Below are 20,792 nucleotides of genomic sequence, written 5' to 3'. Positions count from 1 at the left end.
AAAGCAAGGAAAGCCCAGGCCAGAGGGCAGCAGGAGAGTGCCAGAAGGGAGCCTTCTTCCCTGTAGAGGGAAGAAAGTTTGCTATAGATTAATTAAAGCACCTGAAGCCAATTAAAGCACCTGAAGCCACTCACCTGATAAAACCCCCCTGCTTCAATCAGACAAGGGAAGGAGTTGAGGCAGAATAGACTGGTGTTGGAGCGGAGAGCAGTTTGGAGGAGTTGAAACAGAGTGGATTGGTGTTGGAGCAGTTTGGAGGGACGCAGATGAGAGTTTGGAGAAGTGCTGTGGTGGGCTAAGAAGACCAAGACCCTAGGTAAAGGGACACCTGGTTTGTGCAGAGGGAGGGCAGAAAGCCCCACAAGCTGAAGGGCAGGAGAGGGAAGTAGTCCAGGGGAAGGAACTGCTAGTTTAAGCAGTTTACTGCTATCCCTAGGGCCCCTGGGCTGGGGACCGGAGTAGAGGGCGGGCCCGGGTCCCTCCCTCTCCACTCCCCTCCTCTAGGAGACTAGTGGGGCAGTTAATACCCCAGTTCAGGGGCAAGAAACTGCCCTGAACCCTCCCCAAGAAGAGAAAGTGCGAGACCCATCAAAGTAGTGCTGGCAATTTGCCACAGTAGTTATAATCCATGAGGAACTAAGGCAATTATAATCTTTTTGTGCCAATTTCCTTAGAGTTCTACCATTGCTCTCTCTGCCTGTCTCAACTAGGGACAGTCTCCAAATTCTGTGAGGTTCACCTTTCTGAACCTTCCCTCTCAAAATATTTTGGTTTGACCTACAAACCCAGTTTGAGTACCCAAAGCTTTCTCCTTGTGATTTCAGCCTGTGTATGTGTTTTTTTTTTTTTCAAAGTTTGTTCAATGTTTTTTTTCCAGCTAATGGAAGCTTGTGAGGAGTGCTAGGGATTGAAACACTCACCCAGCCCCTGACTAGCACAAGTGGGTGCCCTATATACAGTGTAAACACTATGGCCAAGATTTTCAAAAGTGACTAGTAATTGTGTGTGCCCAGCTCAAGAGCCCTTAAAGAGGTCTAATTTTCAGAGGGTGGGGGGTCAGCACCTTCTGAAAAATCAGGCCCCTTTAAGGTGTCTCAAGTTAGGTACTGAAAGCCTGAGGCACCCAAAATCATGAGTCACTTCTAAACATTTTGGACTTTTTTTTATGCACATTTCTCCCCCCCCGCCCCAATTCTCTGTTCCTTTTATCTATAGTATCCTTAAGTGGAACATGAACCCAGTGATGCTAAAACTTAGACTGGACTTTAGAAGCCACATTATATGAGGAGGTTGAAATTAGACAAGCGTATCCATTACTACTTAAACAACTGTTAAAAAGCAAGCATTCAATAAACTAGGGCCCATGTACAAAACACTGTCAAAAGCAAGGAAGAGCAACCCTAAGGCCACCACTCTGTCCGCAGCCTCTCCTTTTGCCTCTGTGTTACTAGGTTGGTCGTAGCAGCTGATGGCATTACACACCAGGAGCCAATCTCCCATTGAAGTCAATGTGTTGATGAAGGACTTGCTGTGTAAGTCCTATGGGTTTATTCAAGGGGAAGATCCAAGTTTTCCTTACATGTGCAATGATCCCCAACCACAGTCGAAAATACTGAGGGCCGAGAACAGCCATACACTTTAGGTGGCTGCTTCTTTTGGAAAGAATCATTCTATCTGCATTTTAGCCTAAGGAACTGGGTTAATCGGTGCAAAAGAATATATGTATTTAATATTGCCTGTGTCTTGCTGCCTATATTGCATGAGTAGCAAAGAGGTGGCAAGAAGAAGAGGCAGGAAAGCCAGCCACAAAGCTAGTGCATCGAGCAATTTTTAACATGCTCATCTCCCTTGTACCTGAGTGCAAAGAAAACTCTGTTGCTCCTTTCACAAGGGAAATGATATCCACGGTTACCACTTAAAATGTTTAGCAAGGACTGCCTTATAGCAGATCACCACTTACCCTCTGCCTTTTCAAGCACACACATGCACCCTCTGGCAAGTATAAAACAGCTGCCAGAATCTGCTGCCAGCTACCAAGGGGCCAGATTCTGATATGCCACACAGCACTTTACTGCGCAAGCGGTCTCATTGTCGTACTCTTGGAGAAAGATGCTATTCAACACAATTAAGGGCATCAGAATCTGGCCTAGATATCTAGTAGTCTTGATGTTTTTTAGGTACCCACTAGGAAGCTTGCACAAGGAACCCCCTGATATGCTCCAGCATGGAGACGCTTCTCCAGTACAATTTAATAAGAGGCACATGACAGCTTTTGTCTTTATTATCTGCATTGGTTTTTGCACTTAAGAATTTATATCAGTGGAATCACCAGTAATAGTCCAAACTGCACATGCTCTACCCTGTCACAGAGGGGCTTGTATATTATTATTTAGTTGATCCTTTCTGAAACCTAGGTCATTTTTTGTTGTCTATGGAAGCTGTCAGGGTTCCTTCCCCACTCTGAACTCTAGGGCACAGATGTGGAGACCTGCATGAAAGACCCCTTGAGCTTATTCTTACCAGCTTAGGTTAAAAACTTCCCCAAGGTACAAACTTTGCCTTGTCCTTGAACAATATGCTGCCACCACCAAGCGTTTTAAACAAACAACAGGGAAAGAGACCACTTGGAGACATCTTCCCCCAAGCCCTATACCTCCTTTCCTGGGGAAGGCTTGATAATAATCCTCACCAATTTGTACAGATGAACCTCCAAACCCTTGGATCTTAAGAACAATGAAAAATCAATCAGGTTCTTAAAAGAAGAATTTTAATTAAAGAAAAGGTAAAAGAATCACCTCTGTAAAATCAGGATGGAAAATACTTTACAGGGTATTCAGATTCAAAACACAGAGGATCCCCCCTCTGGGCAAAACCTTAAAGTTACAGAAAACAGGAATAAACCTCCCTCTTAACACAGGGAAAATTCACATAAAACAAAAGATAAACTAATCCGCCTTGCCTGGCTTACCTATACTGGTTGCAATATTGGAGACTTGGATTAGGATGGGTTGGAGAAGATGGATTTCTCTCTGGCCTCTCTCAGGCCCAAGAGAGAACAACCAGGTAAACAAAGAGCACAAACAAAAGCCTTTCCCCCCTCCCAAGATTTGAAAGTATCTTGTTCCCTTATTGGTCCTTTGGGTCAGGTGCCAGCCAGGTTAGCTGAGCTTCTTAACCCTTTACAGGTAACAGGATGTTGTCTCTGGCCAGGAGGGATTTTATAGCACTGTATACAGAAAGATGGTTACCCTTCCCTTTATATTTATGACAGAAGCACTGGAGTTAAATTGTTGATCCAACAACAAATAGAGGTGCTGGAGTTAAATTGCTGTGTCAATAACAAATATGTAATTGCATTTAGCAAACAGAAATGGAGCACATTTATTTTATGGACTGAGTATAGATTTTGGCATGTGGGCTGGGCACTTGCAATTGCATAGAGTAGTTTCCATTTTCTCCCATCAGGGTTTTCCATGGAAAGCAGCATGTCAATGAACACTTTGCCTCAAGGTGGATTCAGTTATACTGGCTAGTGTCCAGTTTTATAGCAAGTGGATCTACATCTATTAGTGTGCATAAAGCACTTTGAGATCTGTGGATTAATAGCTTGACCTACCTCCCTTTCAAGTCAAACTTCCATTCATTCCAGTGGGGCAGGATTAAGGCCTGACTGCACTATAGAAATCCTACACATTATTATTATTATTATTATTATTACAATTGCCATCAACTACTACAGCAGAACCCTATTAAAATTAAGCCTCTGATTTCCCAGAGTTAGGGCTATATCCTTGTCTTTGATGGAAAACTCTTGGGAAGGAAAAGGAGGGTCTAGGAAACTGCACGGGATTCATGGTGCAGATTCAGCACAACAGTGGAGTCCGTAACATAGAAACTGCCATAATGACTCAGACTAGTAGCCCATTTCAGAAAGGCTGCATGGTCTATTGGCTGGGCCACTGAATGAGGTATCAAGAGACCTGGGGCCTCTTCCGGGCTCAGCTGCTGATTCACTACGTGACCTTCAGCAAGTCACTTTATCTTTCTGTGCCTGTGTTTCCCCTCCCATCTTTGATCTGTCTCGTCTAATTAGACTTCAAGCTCTTTGAGGCAGGGACAGTTTGTACTGTGTTTGTACAGTGCCTGGCACAGCCTCCAGCACTACTGAAATACAAATAATAATCCTAGCGCTGACAGGGGTCGGTACCAGACGCTTCAGAGGAAATTCCTTCTTCATCCAGGCCAGTTGTTCTCAACCTATTTATCACTGTGGGCCGTATATGTGGCCCACAATGTGTTACGTGGGCTGCAGGTTGAGAACCACAGTGCCCCCCGCTAAACTACACCACAAACCCCTACGCCCAGCGTCCCCCACCCGGAGACCTCTCCACAGAGCGGGGCCAGGAAGCTGGGACCCGGACCCCGCTGAGCACAGGGACGGGCAGCCAGGACCCGGACCCTACTGAGCCCGGGGCTGAGCTGCCGGGACCCCAGACCCAGTGGTGAGCTGGAGCCGGTTCGCACCGGTTTGCTAGAACCGGTTGTTAAATTTAGAAGCCCTTTTAGAACCGGTTGTTCCGCGAGGGACAACTGGTTCTAAAAGGGCTTCTAAATTTAACCGGCCAAAAGTGGCACCTTAGGCACCGACTCCATGGGTGCTCTAGCCCTGGAGCACCCAAGGGGAAAATTTAGTGGGTGCAGAGCACCCACAGGCAGCTCCCTGCCCCACCCCCGGCCTCAGCTCACCTCCGCTCCACCTCCGCCTCCTCCCCTGAATGCACCGCCCCACTCTGCTTCTCCGCCGCCCCCCCCCCCGGCTTCCCACGATTCAGCTGCTCACACGGGCAGCCAGGGCGGGCTGAGAAGCAGGTGGCGGCTTTGCACTCCTGCCCAGGGAGGCGGAGGTAAGCTGGGGCGGGGGTGGGGCGCGAGGAGGGCCGCCCGCACCGCAGCAGGTAACCCGGGGGGCGCGCAAGGGAACTGCTCCCCGCTCCAGCTCACCTCCGCCACCCTCGGCCTGAGCGGGAAGCTGCCGCCTGCTTCTCAGCCCTCCCTGGCTTCCCGCCGAACAGCTGATTCGCCGGAAGCCGGGGGGAGGTGGGAGGCGTGGAGAAGCAGAGCGGGGTGGTGCATTCAGGGGCGGAGGCAGAGCGGAGGTGAGGTGAGCTGGGGCCGGACGTGGGACGGGTAGCTGCCTGTGTGTGCTCTGCACCCACCAAATTTTCCCCATGGGTGCTCCAGCCCTGGAGCACACACAGAGTTGGCGCCTAAGGCGCCACTTTTGATGTGATCAGTGGGGGGAGCGGCCGCTCCCCCTGCTCTCCCCCAGCTACGCTCCCCCGCCCCTAGGAGCCAGAGGGATCTGCCGGATGCTTCCTGGGAGCTGCCCCAGGTAAGCACTGCCAGGACTCCCCACCTCGCCCCCTGGCAGGTCCTTCTGGCTCTTAGGGGTGGGGTGGGCACCCACTACGATGGCCCACGAGACCCTCCTGCCCAGTTCTGGGGGCAGTCAGGGGACAGGGGATGGGGGTGGATGGGGCAGGGATCCTGGGGTGGGGTCATCAAGGAACTTGGGGGGTTGGATGGGACAGGAGTTCCAGGGGGCAGGGGTGGGCAACGACCCCCTTGTGGGGTGAGGAGGGAACTGGTTGTTAAGATTTCGGCAGCTCATCACTGCCCAGACCCTGCTGTATCCGGACTCTGGAACTCACTGTGCATGGGGTCGGGCAGCCAGGACCTGGATTTTTTTCCCGCACGCAGCTGGGCCGCAGCTGTGTGCTAATTGGGCCGCGGGTTGAGAACCACTGAACCAGGCAACTAGTGGTTAGTTTATGCCCTGATACTGGACGGTTCCAGTACACGTTTTTATCCTGTGCAATGTGGCTGAGGAGGCTCCCCTTGCTCAGCTGGACCCACTCTGGTAAGAGGTTAGGGGCCTGCTTCAAAACGCAATGACTTCAGTGGGCTTGGGATCAGGCCCTGCAATAGGAAATGGGGAACAGCATGCCGTGGGGAATAACCTGCGGTTTTGTAGGGGTTGAACAACCCCGGATGCGGAACAGGCAGCTTGGCAGACCTGCACCCAGCTCTAAGGCTTGACTGTTCCTCGAGAGAAGTTGAATTTTGGTCATTGCAAAGATGATTTTACTTTAATGAATTTTGGAAATGTTGATGTTAAAGGAAAGAGGGTTAGTGGAGAGTCACAATCTCAGGAGTTCAAAAAAATGCCATTTCCCCCCACGTCCAGTGCCTTCAGCACAAGACTATCCTTCCTATCCAATCAGCCAAATCATAACTCCACTGGCTTTATATCAGGGTTGGTATTTGGCCCCAGGTGTCTGACCTGCCATAAAGATGCCATCGTTTTGACCTTGCTGATCTTCAGCTAATGGTTAATGCTGTAAAGCATTTCTATGACCATTAAAATACAAGGCGTACGTCTTTCTCCCATAATAGCCTGACAATCTAATTTCAGTCATGCTGAATGCGGTAATGACCCTATATTATCAGAAGAAACTATTAAGTCACCAGCACAAAAGTTGTTCCTATTGATTTTCTTCTCAGGTTGTCATAATATTCCCAGTCCAAATCATTTCTAAATAACTTACTCTCGTAGAGCTTTATACTCTTAAATTAAAGAATTGCTGTAATACTTCATTGCTTTTTTCCCTTTCTAAAAGTGCAGCTAAGCCAACCTCAGAGGATATTTATGAACCAGAACCTATTTTGCCTCAGCCACCATAAGCATGGTGCACTTCATGCAAGGAAGTGAACTCCTAGATTCAGAGAAATTATATGTCAGGGAGGAAAACCAGGGACAGCTCCTGGAATCGATATTGCAGAAATGTTCAGAATTAAATGATTCCTGGTTGTATTACAGTAGCTGCCCAGGAGCCCCGACCAATACCAGGGCCCCATTGTGCTAGGTGTTGCCCCAACGTGTAGCAAGAGACTGTCTCTTCCCCTAAGCGTTTACAATCTAAACAGACAGAGGGTGGGTGAAGGGATCTTACAAAAATTATCCCCATTTTACAGCTGGAGGAACTGAAGCACAAGGAGATTAAGTGACTTGCCCACAGTCAATCACAGGAAGCCTGTGGCAGAGCAAGGAATGAAACCCAAATCTCCCAAGTCCCAGCCCAGTGCCTTAATGACATGACTACCTTTTTGGGTGTGTTTGGCCAAATAAAATCATTATTACATTTCACTGGCTGTGTGACCGATCGGCAAAAGTCTACTAATATTGAGGGGGAAAACAATGCATACACTAGTTTAAAAAGAAAAGGAATTATTTCCCCAGTAGGCAAGAAGCCTTGCTGAAATGGGTTAGCACTCACTGAGGGGCAGTGACGGTCTGCAGACCAGGCTTTGGCTAAGCTAGGATTTAAGCGTGTATCACTAGATTGTGTTAGCTCGCTTGATCTAGGAAAGCCCCCAGGCCTTAACTCGGTCAGTGTAGCACCTGTTACAATACATCTTGCTTTATCTTGACTAGCTTTTTAGAAGGTGTTAATACCATTGAGCTAGCAACCAGGATCTAGCATCCCACCTTGAAATCCTAGTCTAGACAGTGATCATCCAGACAGCATCGTTTCCATCTCAGATGCTCTCCAAAGCTCTGAGCACTTTGCTTGACAACATTTGTCAGTCTCTTGCACTTTCCCCTTCTGTAACCTAGACCTTTACTCCCACTGGACTTTTTTAAAGCCTAGTTTTCCCAGGTGAGTCTGAGATGTCTGCCTGTATATCTAGTTGATACACCACCTCCTCTTTAGTATCTGCCCATGCTCCCAGGGGAATCCCACCCCCACATCACAGTGGGTGTAGACAGTGACCCCACTTTCCCCAGTTAGTACCAATGAGACTGGTTAAACATTTTCAATCCCTGTCTGTCTTGCCATGTGTTTTCCCTTTTTAAATAGTGCCTCTACCTTTATCCTGAGAATAACGGCACCAGCTGGTCCTCTCTGACTCTATTTCCCCCTGGGGCAATGCACATGGAGTGGCTCACCAGCTCTGGTAAAGGGATTGATTCCCTCTCAGAACAACACACGGAGCAAACAGTAAGGAACACCGTCTCCTGCTTCTCTTCTTTTAAGCACAAACTCTGTCAACCTGCCCAAGGCTGAAAAGATCTTCACCAGCTGTGAAATCAGTGCCTGAGCGGGGCAGGATTCTGGGCCCACAAACAGGTGATCCTTATTCAGGCTCCAATCCAGCATGTGTATAACTTTGAGCATGAGTATCCCATTGCTACTCACTCACATGATTGAAGCTACACCTGTGAATTAGGGCTTTGCTGGATCACGGCTCCTTTGCAGACTACAGACCTGTACTCCACGGAGGCTCCATAAGCCACTTGGGCATGGGAACAGGATAACAATGGTAGATCTGTAGTGTACAACACCCCCTTAATATAGCTCCCTGCTGCATGTGAATTATTATCTTTCCACAGGACCCCTACCTCATTTCATGCACCATCTATTCTGCTTGCTATTCATCCAGGAAAGTGAAATTGGATTGGCTAGTTGCATTTACTAGTGATAGCAGCATTCCCAACCCCAAATGCTCAAAAACCAGACTGACTTAAAAATCACAACATTTTAAAAATAATACCTATGGGATCCTTTTTATTAATTATTATTTGTACTCTGACAAAACTTAGGGGGCCCAATCATAGACCAGAGTCCTGCAGTGCTAGGTACTGTGCAAACATAGAACAAAAGGATAGACCCTGCCCTGAGGACCTTACAATCTAAGTATAAGACAAGAACCAACAGGTGGCTACCAAACAAACAGAGAGGGAGCACACGAAGACAGTACTAGTCAGCCTGCTAAAGAGTGGCCACAGCACACTAGCTGTCTACCCACTGTTGAGTATTTATTTGCCTTCTTGCTTTTGAGCTGCTAGAGCTCATGTTTTCAAGCTTTTCTCTAAAACCGTAAGGGCCAGAGATGTCCTTTTTTAAAATGAAAGCTGCAGTTCTGATATCATCACATTCCTCCAGGAGCTTGAGCTTCATGAAAAGCACCAAGAGAGGACAACACTGTGATCTTCAACTTTGTTTTCTGATTCTCTGGCATGTTCACAGGGGTGTTGTATTTGGGTTTCATCATAGCTCAGGGAGTTCAAATCCCCAAAGCCCTGTTTTCACTGTAATTCTTTACTTTAAACACTCATGAAAACATCTCTATTTAATATTAAAGTTTGCAACCCCTTCATTTCCCCCTCCACCCACTCCCCCTTTCTTTTTTAACAAACATTGATGTGGGCCCTAAAATGACTGGGATAGAGTGATTTAAAAGGATTTTTTCTCTGTCCCTCAAATCATTTATCATTACTGTTGAACCTGCCTGACTGCATAATCCTGTTAACGTGTTAATTATACAGTTCCATTGTACTGATAACGATTGTGAAGAAGCAACTGGATTTTAAATCCAAGACCGCTTAAACTGACCTTTTGCCAATGCCAAATGACAAGAGCTCATTTAACATTTGACTAGGATGGGATCGTTAATGTCTCCGTGCATCGCAGACAATGATTGATTCACAATAAATGACATTATCCCCCCGGCCCGGTGCAGTATGAGGCTTATGTACCTCTTAAGGCCCATGTAAGTCCCTAGCCCCATAGGCCTTGTACTAAGGGCTTACGTGGTAAATAGACCTTCATGCTGCCCCTTGTGTATGGTGTGGAGAGATGACATTTAACTTTCTCATGATCGAAGAGTTGCTTCCCGGCATTTCTATTGTGGCACTTACGTTTCATCCGTGAAGGCAATTCCAAAGTATTCTTTCTCCTTCAGGTTGAAATGAGACGCCACCAGGTCAAGCAGCTCCTTGGCCAAAAGCTTTGGCTGGAAGGAAGGAAAGAAAGTGATCCATGAGGTTAGGTTTGATATACTCCCTTGATGCTCCCTAGCACAAGCAATGAAATCTCTTACACCCTCACACAGGGACTCGCTAAGGGACAGTCCTGTTGAGAGGGGTTGGAATAGAATGCAAGTGTCACCCATTGGTGAGTGTGTGTCACGGGTCTTCCTCTGTGCCTGATCCACGTAGAATAGGAATCTGTTCTAGGGATAGCTAGGGAGCGTTGGCTCTTTAGCTGTAGCCACTCATGCTTTTAGCTCTGGAAGCTGCTGCTTCAATCCCCAGTGTGTCTACCAAGATGGCAGCCATGACACAAGATCCTCATATCTGGAGCCAGTAATGAAAATCCTTCTTCAAAGGGTTCTATGAGGTAAATTACCTCCCGAAAGATTCTGAGCACCCTCAACTTCTGCTGACCTCATGAAGTGAATGAGAGTCAGTGGGAGTTGTGAGTGGCCAGCACTCACCAGACCATGCCTCTGTAGCACTGGAAGTCAAAATCAAGTAGTCATTTAAAGAAAAAATAATTAATTATTGTTTGTGTTGCAGTAGCGACTAGAGGCCCCAAGCAGGGATCAGAGCCTCATTGTACTAAGCAACGTACACATGCATAACAAAAATCTCCCAAAGAGATGACAAGTTAAGTATATGAGAAGGCGACACAATGAACAAATGCAGTGCTGCAATGGCGGGTCTGAAGACCAACGTCCTCTGTTTACTTGAAAGTGGGCCCCTTTTGCAAACCTTTCAGTAACTCTGTCTGAGTGTCAGTAGCAAAACCTGAAATCAGGTGACTCACATCCAGTTTTCAGTGGGCACTGCTCTGCTAACAACCTCTGCTCATGATTCTACACTGGGGCTAGCAACGCTTAGGAACTCTTAGTGGTCATTTACAGAATCAGTAAGGGCGGATCTCTTGCTGGGTCTTTGACTATATCCAGCAGCATTGTAGGGATGCTGTATCTATCACTGCTGCCAAACTATCCCGTTATATAGGTGTGAAGTTAAACCAGAATATCGATTCCATAGCCTCCCTATGGGATTGTTCCACCCCATTATTTAAGCAAAGTCTTCTAATTGCAGCAGCTCTTTTAAGCAAGATTTTCTTCTTGTGGACTAATGAAAATAGTTGGTCCCTGTCTTCTTTAGACCTTCTCTTCATTTATTTGTAGACAGATAACATGCCTTCAATTGGTTGTCTTTACTTCAGACTCACCATGCCCAGCTTTCTTATCTTAGTTTCCAGAGCTTTTTTATTGAGTAACCTTTAAAAGCACTTTTCTGACAATCTGATTTATTTGGGCATAAGCTTTCGTGGAAGAAGTAGTTTTTTACCCACGAAAGCGTATGCTCAAATAAATCTGTTAGTCTTTAAGGTGCCACCAGACTCCTCGTTGTTTTTGTGGATACAGACTAACATGGCTACCCCTCTGATTTCTGACACTGTCACATTATCTAGGCTTATGACATTAATAAAAAATGTAGCATCAGGAGATCGGATGTGTGGGACCAAATGAGAAGCACATCAGTTGTGATGACAGAACAAAACTGTTGCCTGTTAGGTCCTCTCATTGTTTGTGGGTGAGATTGTGTCATGGGATTTAGGGTCTTGGGAGAAAAGAGCAGAAACAAAGGCATGTTTGCAAACTATCTTTCACAGGAGCATCAAATCCAAATTTACCACTGAGGTTCACCAAAGGAGGTGTACCTAGAACTCCTGAAGCAATGTGAGGAGACCCTTTTGCATTGTATGCCTTATTTGCCCGGTTTATGTCTACAATTAGTCCTTTCCTCCGAAAATTTCCTACAATAGCAGCTCCAGTGGTGGCAGGCGCTCTAGTGTAGACAAGGCACTGGAAGCCACTAGTGTTTACCACCACGTCACTGTGGTCTTACCTAGACTAGAGCTCCTAGCGTTGATAGCACTGGAGGAGCTATGCCAATGTTAGCAATAGTTGGGAAATTTTGGGGAAAAAAGACTACTGTAGACAAGGCTGTGGGACCAAAGTTCTGTTAGTGACAGCAGCATTAAAACATGGTTATGGCCAGTGGCTACTAGCACAGTTTCCCTGACCACTGTTGATACGGATTGTGGCCCTATCTACGCTGCAAATCCTACTGTTTTGGAGGACCCAGTTACAGTGCAGCAATTGGCAGGCTTCGTTAACACAACTCAAGTCAGCTAAGTGTTGGAGTCAACAGAGTTACACCAGGGATGCATCGAGCCTGGAGAGATTGAGTGATTTGACCGTGATTGTATAGGAAATATGTGGCAGAGCTGGGAGAACCGTGGTGTCCCAATGCCTAGTCCTATGCCTTACCCACAAGAACCTCTCCCATACCCTCCTGCAGCCCACACTAAACAGAATCCAGTTATTGCTGTACTCATAGAGCCATTTCCTTATCCTCTGAAATACTTCCTTAAAACTCACCTCTGCCACGAAGCCCATAGCTCACTGGCATTGGTGAGGCAAGTGGCAGCCTAAGACATCTGCTGGTGTGTTTATTTAATTGTTACCTCATCCTACAACAGTTCATATGTTTTGTCCACCCGTTACATCCTGGCACCTAGAGTAGGGATTACTTATCTGTACAGCGACTAGCACAGTGGGGCCCTGATCTTTGCCTGTGGTTTTTAGGTCCCACCACAACAGAAATAATGAAACAGCAGCAGCCATGTTCAGACGCGGCTGTAGCTAAAACAGTTTGTTCCCCATGTATAGAGAGGGCCTGAGTTACCGGACAGGAAGGATGGCCTAGTTGATAAGGAAGTGGAATGGGTCTCCAGGGACCTGACTTCAGTTCTTGACTCAGAACTTCTTATGCCTGATCTTGGCCAAGTCACTTCGTCTCTCTGCTCCCCCTCTGTAAAATGGGGGTGATATTTTCCTAATGCAGAGGGGTGTTGTGAGGATAAAATCCATTAATTATTGTCTGATGCTTGGACACTATGGTGCTGGGGGCTATACGAGTACCTAGATAGATACACAGAGACAGCTCAATCCTTCATCACACCCACCTCAGATTAGGAGGATCAGTGGCAGGACAGAGTAGTAAAAATGGTCATTTCATTTAAATTTGAATGCCGATAACCCCTCCCCCCATGCCTGCCTCACCTAACTGGAATCTCCCTTGGGTCCTTTTCCATCCCCCTCCCTGCTCAGGGGACCACGCAGCAGTCCTCAGAGTCATATGCAGCCAGCCGGCGGCAGCGGAAGAGGAGAAAGGCTTTTCTGTTTTCCTCCGATTCAATGACGACTTGACAAAGCACGTGCGTGGTGACGGCACTGTCTGTGCAGCCAAGGCCATTGATGGAGGCCAGGTGAAGCAGGCTCCCCACAATGGCATAGATTGCAGCCCTGAGCTCTGCCCCTGGCACCGCCTGGCAGCTGCCGCTCTGCTACCACGCAGATATTCGATAAAGGAGCCATTATGCGGCCGAGCAGAGAAGCCAGACGTCAGCCTCAGCGGCCATGCTACCTGCCAGGGCGGAACCAAGCTGGAGATGTGGTGACATGACACCTCCCTACTCCCTAGGGCGGGAAGTAGTGGGGAGGTCAGATTTCTCTCTCTGGGCAGAGAAAAGAAAAGGAGTGCTAAATAAATGACCTGAAATAGGCACTCCTGGTCCTGCGGGGCACCAAGCGCCTCCTGCTTTGTGTGGCAGCAGGCCACAGTCGCTAGTGCTACTACCATTCACCCGTCATCCTCGGGGAGCTCCACTAATCTGAATAAATGCAAAGTGTTTGCTCATTATTTCCGCAGAGTGGAAGCATCCAACTGATACAACTCATGATGTCGTCCAGTGAGGGGTACACTGGGGTTTCCGCCTCCCTCGCTTGCTCCCAGGTTGCTTGCTCTGTATTCTTCTGACCCAACACCCTTGACAAAACCAAAATGTCCTTCTTGGCCCTTTGCTGCAGTGGGTCAGGAGGGGCAAGGCGGGCCGGGGGGGGGGGGGGGGGAGAAATAGAGGGGTGGGGAGAGGGAAGTAGAGGGGAGACTGCTTCCAGCTATTGGGTGAGTCACTTTAAAAAACTGCTGTATCAGATAAGATGGGATAACCCTTGTCTTGGCAGATAAGGGAAAGAACAATAGATGCAAAGATGGCCTTGGCTCCGAGCCAGGTTAGTTACTGGCTCAGCATCCCCGCAGAGGCTTAAGACTGAAGTTAAGCCCTGCTAGTCCTCTCCAAGATTACTTTCCTCAGTCATCCTAAGCCTTGTCACAGCTGCGCAAGGTTATTGGCCTTTTTAGTGCAACGGAATGAGCCCCTTCCTTCCCTGCAGAGAGCCCTGGAAGGGATGAGTGTCAGTGACTCTGATTCTTGGTGGCAGGAACTCACTGATACTAAGGGGACGGCCCACCTGGCTGGGACCCAGGGCAGGAAAATTCTGGCCGAGACAAGTGAAGTCGCAGCCTGAATCCCCATCTCAAGACAGACCTGAGTGCTGAAAGTTAACAGTTAAGCCGATTGCAGTTCAGGATGAGAACGGATGAGCCATGACCTCCTTTCGTGTGAGCTACATAGACAAAGAGCTCATTAGCCATGTCCATGGCATGTTTTAATTCATTATTAATTTCTGGACTTAACCTTCCAGAGGATGCTTGTTTTGCATTAATAAAACCTCCACCTTAGACACAACGAAGAAAAGCAGGTTAGCCCAATGGAGCAGAGGGGTCTGCGGTATGACTGGGCATTATTGGGACATTAGGACTTCTCTGCATTAAAATATATCATCCAGACAAGGTCTGCAGGTTGGATCCTGATGTCACTCCTGTAGGTGTAAATGGGGAATACTGGAATTACTCCCGATTTACAATCATGTAAACGCAATCAAAACGTGTCCTCAAGTGTGCAAAATTGCAGGGTCAGACCGAAGTGCATTAGTGCCCTACTAGGCCAGTATCTGGCACCCCTCTGCCTCAGCCAGTCTCTGTTTCCTTCCCATCCAGCCTACTCTGCAACCCACACTCTGCCCTGTCCTCAGTTATCTCCATTTCTGCTCAGTTGACCGCAACAGCCCCCAGAATCTTTTGTGCTGGCTGCGGCACCATTTCTAAGGGCAGGAAAGGGTTATGGGAAATATCCAATGCACAGCAGCAGCAGGCTGCTGGGCCAAAACTGGGACAGGGCAGGTGATCAGAAACTCGCAGCTGGAGTAGTGAGGGCTGAAGGCCGGTTTGTTGGTGAGGGATATGGTACCAGGGCTATTCTTCCAGTATTTTCTTCCACAGGGTGCCCTAGTTGGCTGCTTATTTAGCCTACGTCAAAGGCCACCTCTACAAAACCGCAAACTAAGAAACAATAATGCAATGGAATGTCTTTCTATTTCTAGCACAGAAATCACTGCAGCCCAGATCCTGGTCCTACGGCACAGCACGAGCTGGAGGAAAAGAGAAGGGAGAAGGAATCCTTCCTCTAAGCTGCAGCCTCAGGGATGGAACAGCTTGCCCTGGCAACTGGGCTCCCACTCTCTTGGAGGAAAGGTTGGTGGACCCATGTGCTGGTGTTGTGGAGCCCCTTCCTCGGCTGGCACGTGCCCTGTCCCCACGCCCCTGCTGCATGGCAGCGTGTGGAGGAGAGCCCTTCAAGAGCTGGATTCCCACCTGGCCTCCTCAATTCCTGCTTGGTCACATTGCACAGCAGAACTGCCAGGGCTGCATGGCAGGCCGGGCCCTCTGTGCCTGTGACAGTCAGGGCAGCGTCACCTCTGAATTATACAAGAAGCAAAGCTTTGGTGCCTAGACACAATGGTGATGGGCTCGTTAGGAATGGATTGACGTGACTGTCTGAGTGGGTGACTTCTGACAGGCTAATAGTCTGGATATTGAAACCAGATCTGGCAGCTCTGAACAACTGAGGCGTTCCTCCTGCCCCCTTGGGAAGGAAGGCGAGCAGATGGGTATTCGTTAGAGGCTGCCTCCTTACAAACACAGCAACCCAAACACCCTGCAGCACGCTCTGGGCAGTGTCAGAGGGATATTTATCTGACATGGTGTTCGATGCACAGCAGCAGCTCGGCGTTTCTGCCTTGATAGCGAGGCACAAAATCAACACAGAGCTGGGGCTTGGTTTCTGCAGCCTAGAAGCAATCGGCTCCCTACGCAGCATGGGTCCTGTGGAACGGCTGCTGGGAGCCAACTTAGTGAATGAAGGCAGAGAGCGTAACAACACATGGTTTACAAGAGGACTAACCAATAGACTGGCAGTGGTGGGGGCCTGGATGATCCAACAGTGCTGGTGTTGGTCCTGCTTTGCGCAGGGGGTTGGACTAGATGACCTCCTGAGGTCTCTTCCAACCCTGATATTCTACGCTTCTAACAGGCCTTTGTCAGCTCCTTGCACTGATTGGTAGCAGTTTGGTACTGATGGGTAGCAGCAGATTGATGAGCAACTGGAGGTCTCATATGCTCAACTGGAGTCATGGGTGCTCAGCATTTCTGAAAAGCAAGTCTCCTGATGTCTGTGTGCCAAATCCTAAAGTCTTTGCTCAGACAACATTCCCATTGGGCCAGAACCTGAGGGCTGAATAAAAATTGAGCAGGGACCTAAGGATTTGGCCCCAGGATTACAAAGGAGGCCGTTTTTAATTAAAAACAGGAGCAGATTGCTCCAAAATTTGAGATGTCCTGTACCAACCTCTGAAAGGCCTCTGTGTGCTTTGAAGGGCTAGTGAACACAATGTATATTGATCACAGAACCGCCAGTGCAGGCTTGGATCTATTCACAGAGCTGGCTTGGCCACACCACTTTCCTTTGCAGCACATGAAAAGAATGCAAATTTGGCTGACAGAGAACCCATCATAATATCCCTGATGCCGTGGCTGAAGCTGACACATGCTAGTGACAGCCCCGGAGAATTGCATGAATAGATCTTTCGTGCATGGCAAATGCTATCTACATTTTCTTAGGTCCATTTTAAGGAGCATTCAAAAGTGACAAATTAACATCAGCACGTTGTTCATTCCTCTGTGCGCTGCCCTTATCTGTGGACTGATAATATTTTACAGGTGTCTCTTTTTAATTGGACTTGCAGGCAACTCACTGATGTAACGTTGGCTGTGGAGGAACATGACAAATAGTAAAAGCAGATTGAAAGAGGAGAAGCAGCTCTCCCGGCACACACTGAGGAGGAAGGGAGATGGGGGAACACACGCCTTCCCCAGGAAAGGAAGAGGAGGGATATGCCTTCTAGATGAAGGGAATCTATGCCCCTCTCTGCTTGCCCTAACTTTAACCCCTGGGAACTCAAGGTCAATTAAAAAAGGGGAGGGGACTGCAAAGGCTGAAGTCATTTTTGTTCGACAGGTTTCAAAGGGGAACCATTTTACATGTTTTCCATGTTGCCACTGAAAGGCGAGGGGGTGGGGGAGAGGATATTTGATAAATATTTGATAAAAGCTAAATCTTCCAATTCTGTAGGAAATGTGGACATTGTTGGGGGGGAAAAATTCCTTCATGAAAGTTTCCCAGTTTGTTAAAAGGCTACTTTTGAATGGAAGAAAAGAGCTTTGCCTGATAAAACTTCAGCCAGTTCTAGTGGTAACACGTGTGTAAGAGCAAATGTGGTGCTCACAAGAGATAGCAGCAGCTCAACAGGCCTGGAGACCAAAGTGCTCTGTCCTCAGAACAGATATTGTTCGGAATGGAGCAGTGCAAACTACCCCTACCCCAGCAACATGCCTCACTTCTGACTTGGAGAAATCTCATCCAACAGCAAGGGAGCAATATCATTACCTGCTCAGTCTCGCACACCTTACCTCCTCCCACACCCCAATCCCATGCCCCAGCCCTGAGCCCCCTCCTGCACCCAAACTCCCTCCCAGAGCTTGCACCCCGGAGCTCCTCCTGTACCCCAACCCCCTGCCCCAGGCTCATCCGGAGCCCCCTCACACACTCTGAACCCCTCGACCCCAGCCCATAGCCCGCACCCCTCCCGCAACCAATCTCCTGCCCTGTGAAAGTGAGTGAGGGTGGGGGAGAGTAAGCAATGGAGGGAGAGGGGAGGAAGTGGGCGGGGCCTTGGAGAAGGGGCAGGGCAGGGGTGTTTGGGTTTGTATGGTTAGACAGTTGGCAACTCGTAGGTGTGATGCTGGCAGACCAGGTGCCAGTTCATGCCAAGGTCCCCAAGTCTCAGCTGGACACTGACAAATACATTGCTGGTATCGGTCTGGCTCATCTCTGTGTTAGTCTTGTTAAAGCAAACATTAGGATTATAAGAATGTGTTTAGTGTTTTAAACTTTATTGAATGCTTGGGGGTTGCTGCCTGCATTAATCTTTCTTATAGCATCCGTATCCCATATTCTCAGGTAATATTTAAGCATTTGTATTGTAAGACTATCTGACTCTGTAAATCACCAGACAGGAGAGAGACATTAACTAGTATAATGTCCTGGCCAACAAGGAAGGCCCATGGACACCAGGCAGACTATTGTGGAACATTAAAGAGAACAATACATTTTGTTGTTCTGCTCTACCTGGCCTCACACCCCATGATGAGGAGCCACACCAGTGAATTACTCCCATTAGCTGAGTTCACAGCTCAGAGCACAAGGGAGCTGGGAGAGTGGGTGGAAAGGGAATAATAACTGTTAACAAGAAGGAACTGTATCTCTAGGCTGTTTGGACTCTGGAGGGCAAGGCTTTCTAGGCATAAGTAAGAGAACGCCAGCTGCTTAGCCTGGATTAGCCCTAAAGGATATATAGAGCTTGCTTACTATAGATGCTTCTATTACCTGTTGAAACTTAAGACTGTAACTGATTCATCTACATACGTTTACCTGCTTTAGCCTTGTAAATAACTCGTTTCCTTTTGAACAAATCTACCTATAATTTATTATAGGATTGGCTACAAGCATTGTTTTTGGTGTGAGGTCTAAGGTGCACTTGACCTGGGGTAAGTGACTGGTCCTGGAGTGAGAGTAACATGAATATTGCTGTGGTTGGTAGGCCAAGGCAATGTTTCTTAACCTTTTTGATACCAGGGACCAGCCTGCTGCCTTCCTAAATTGTGTCAGGGAGATCTCCAGGATCTGCCCCAGTCCACAGACTGGTCATTGAGAAACTCTGGTCTAAGGGACCATCTATTACAAAGGCTTGCTCACATGGATGGTGAAATAGATTGGAATACCCACAGGGACTGTCTGTTATGTTTAGGCTATTAAAGTTCCAGAGGACTTTACACTTGATTGGTGAAATCCAAGTATAGACCTCACAACCCATTTGGGGTTTGTGCCCTGGTTCTTAACCGTCTACCCTGAGGTTGATACTCATGCTCTTCAGCCACTGCAAGCAGCTTGACAGCTAAGACAAATGATTTCCTCCTGGCAACACTGGTCTGGTTTTGTAAGGTGCTCAGAAAGATTTGGTTGTTAGGTGGGCATCCTAATATTAGAGCTATGCTATGTTCAGTGTAATTAGATCAGATCTCACGTACACTAGTGTAACTTCAGAGTAAAGCCATTGGGATGAATCCTCTAAGCCACCTGGCAAACAGGATTTCATTGCAATTTAGAACAGCCAAAGGGCTGTTCTAACTTACTGTTGCTACAGTGTCCCTTAGGGGCCATTTGGCTAGACTACATCACGCTCTGGCTCTGCCCACTTCCACTCCTGACATGTCTCTCGATGCCCTCTCCCTGCCTCAGGGTGTGTGAAGGTGGTGAATAGTCAGCCATGCCAAGGCTAGTTTAAAGGATCCTTTGTGCCATGGGAGCATTGCAAAGGGACCTTAGCTAGGGCCAGGAATTTGGACCATTGACTTCAATGGAGTCACTCCAGATTTACGTGAGTGAGAACTCAGAATCTGACTCAGTAAACCAGATTCATAGAGATTAAGGCCAGAAGAAACTACTAGATCTTCTACCCTGGCCTCCAGTATATTACAAGCTATTCAGTTTCACCCAGTTATTCCTGGATTGAGCCCAATAACTTGTGTTTGACTAAAGAATATCTTCTTGAAAGGCATCCGCTTTTGACTTGAAGATGTCAAGATATGGAGAACCCACCACTTTTCCATTGGCAATTACACGCTGTAATCAAGTCATTTCTCAATCTTCTTTCTGATAAATGAAAGAGATTAAGCTCTTTACCTTTCTCAGTGTAATTTCTCCAGTCCTTGAATAATGTTTGTGGCTCTTTTCTGCGCCCTCTCTAGTTTTTCAACAACCTTTATAAAACGTGGACATCAGAAGTGTATATAGTATTCCAATATTGGTCTCGTGAATGCCATATACAGAGGTAAAATCACCTCCCTCCTCCTACTCCTGTTTATACACCCAAGATCATATTAACCCTTTTTACCACAGCATTGCACTAGAAGCTCATGTTGTGTTGTTTGTCCACGATGAGACCCCCTAGATCCTTTGCAGAATCACTGCTTTCCAGGATACAGTGCCACATTCTGTAAGTAAAAAGTATGTATGGGAAAATCAGAGATGGGCTTGAGTCAAATAGTTCAGATCAGGATCTGAACTCTCCCCGGACTTCACAAAAGGGGTTTAGATCTGATTTGTGTTTTGTCCCATGACAGAGAAGCAGCTGGATTCTCCACTTTGTTACACCAGTTTTATGCTGGTGTTCTTCCATTGGTATGTGGGTAGAGAATCAAGTCCAAAGTTTGCTTCTGAGTCTGGACTAAAATTTCCCCAAAGCTGGGGTCTGAGCAGATCCATGTGACGGTGGCTGTGCCTGCCTCTAAACAAATTTCAAACATTGATAGAATGATCAAAAAAGACACAAAACACCAAATGGATGGATCAAATGGACCAAAAAACAGGCTCCAAAATCCTGCTAACCATCCTAGTGGCGACTCATTTAGGACAATCTAAAATCAAAGTCCCCATCATGAGTGCATATTTCCCAAAAAGCAAAGGCTCAGATATCACAGTCGGACTCACCCATCCATTATGGAC

At 47.5% G+C, this 20,792-nt stretch overlaps 1 protein-coding gene across 11 annotated transcripts in view; it reads right to left on the bottom strand.

Moving 5' to 3' along the window:
* FRMD4A (FERM domain containing 4A) overlaps positions 1 to 20,792 on the bottom strand; it is a 550,199-nt gene that overhangs the window by 131,207 nt on the left and 398,200 nt on the right. For all 11 annotated transcript variants that reach the window (XM_043552722.1, XM_043552728.1, XM_043552706.1 and 8 more), the window contains one exon: positions 9,764 to 9,858. In XM_043552722.1, the coding sequence (XP_043408657.1) occupies positions 9,764 to 9,858 (95 nt within the window). The remainder of the gene's footprint in view (positions 1 to 9,763; positions 9,859 to 20,792) is intronic.

The sequence above is a fragment of the Chelonia mydas genome, chromosome 1, assembly GCF_015237465.2.
Source record: "Chelonia mydas isolate rCheMyd1 chromosome 1, rCheMyd1.pri.v2, whole genome shotgun sequence".
Lineage (NCBI taxonomy): Eukaryota > Metazoa > Chordata > Testudines > Cheloniidae > Chelonia > Chelonia mydas.
The sequence above is the reverse complement of the archived record's forward strand: the minus strand, read 5'-3'. Positions and strand labels throughout refer to the sequence as shown.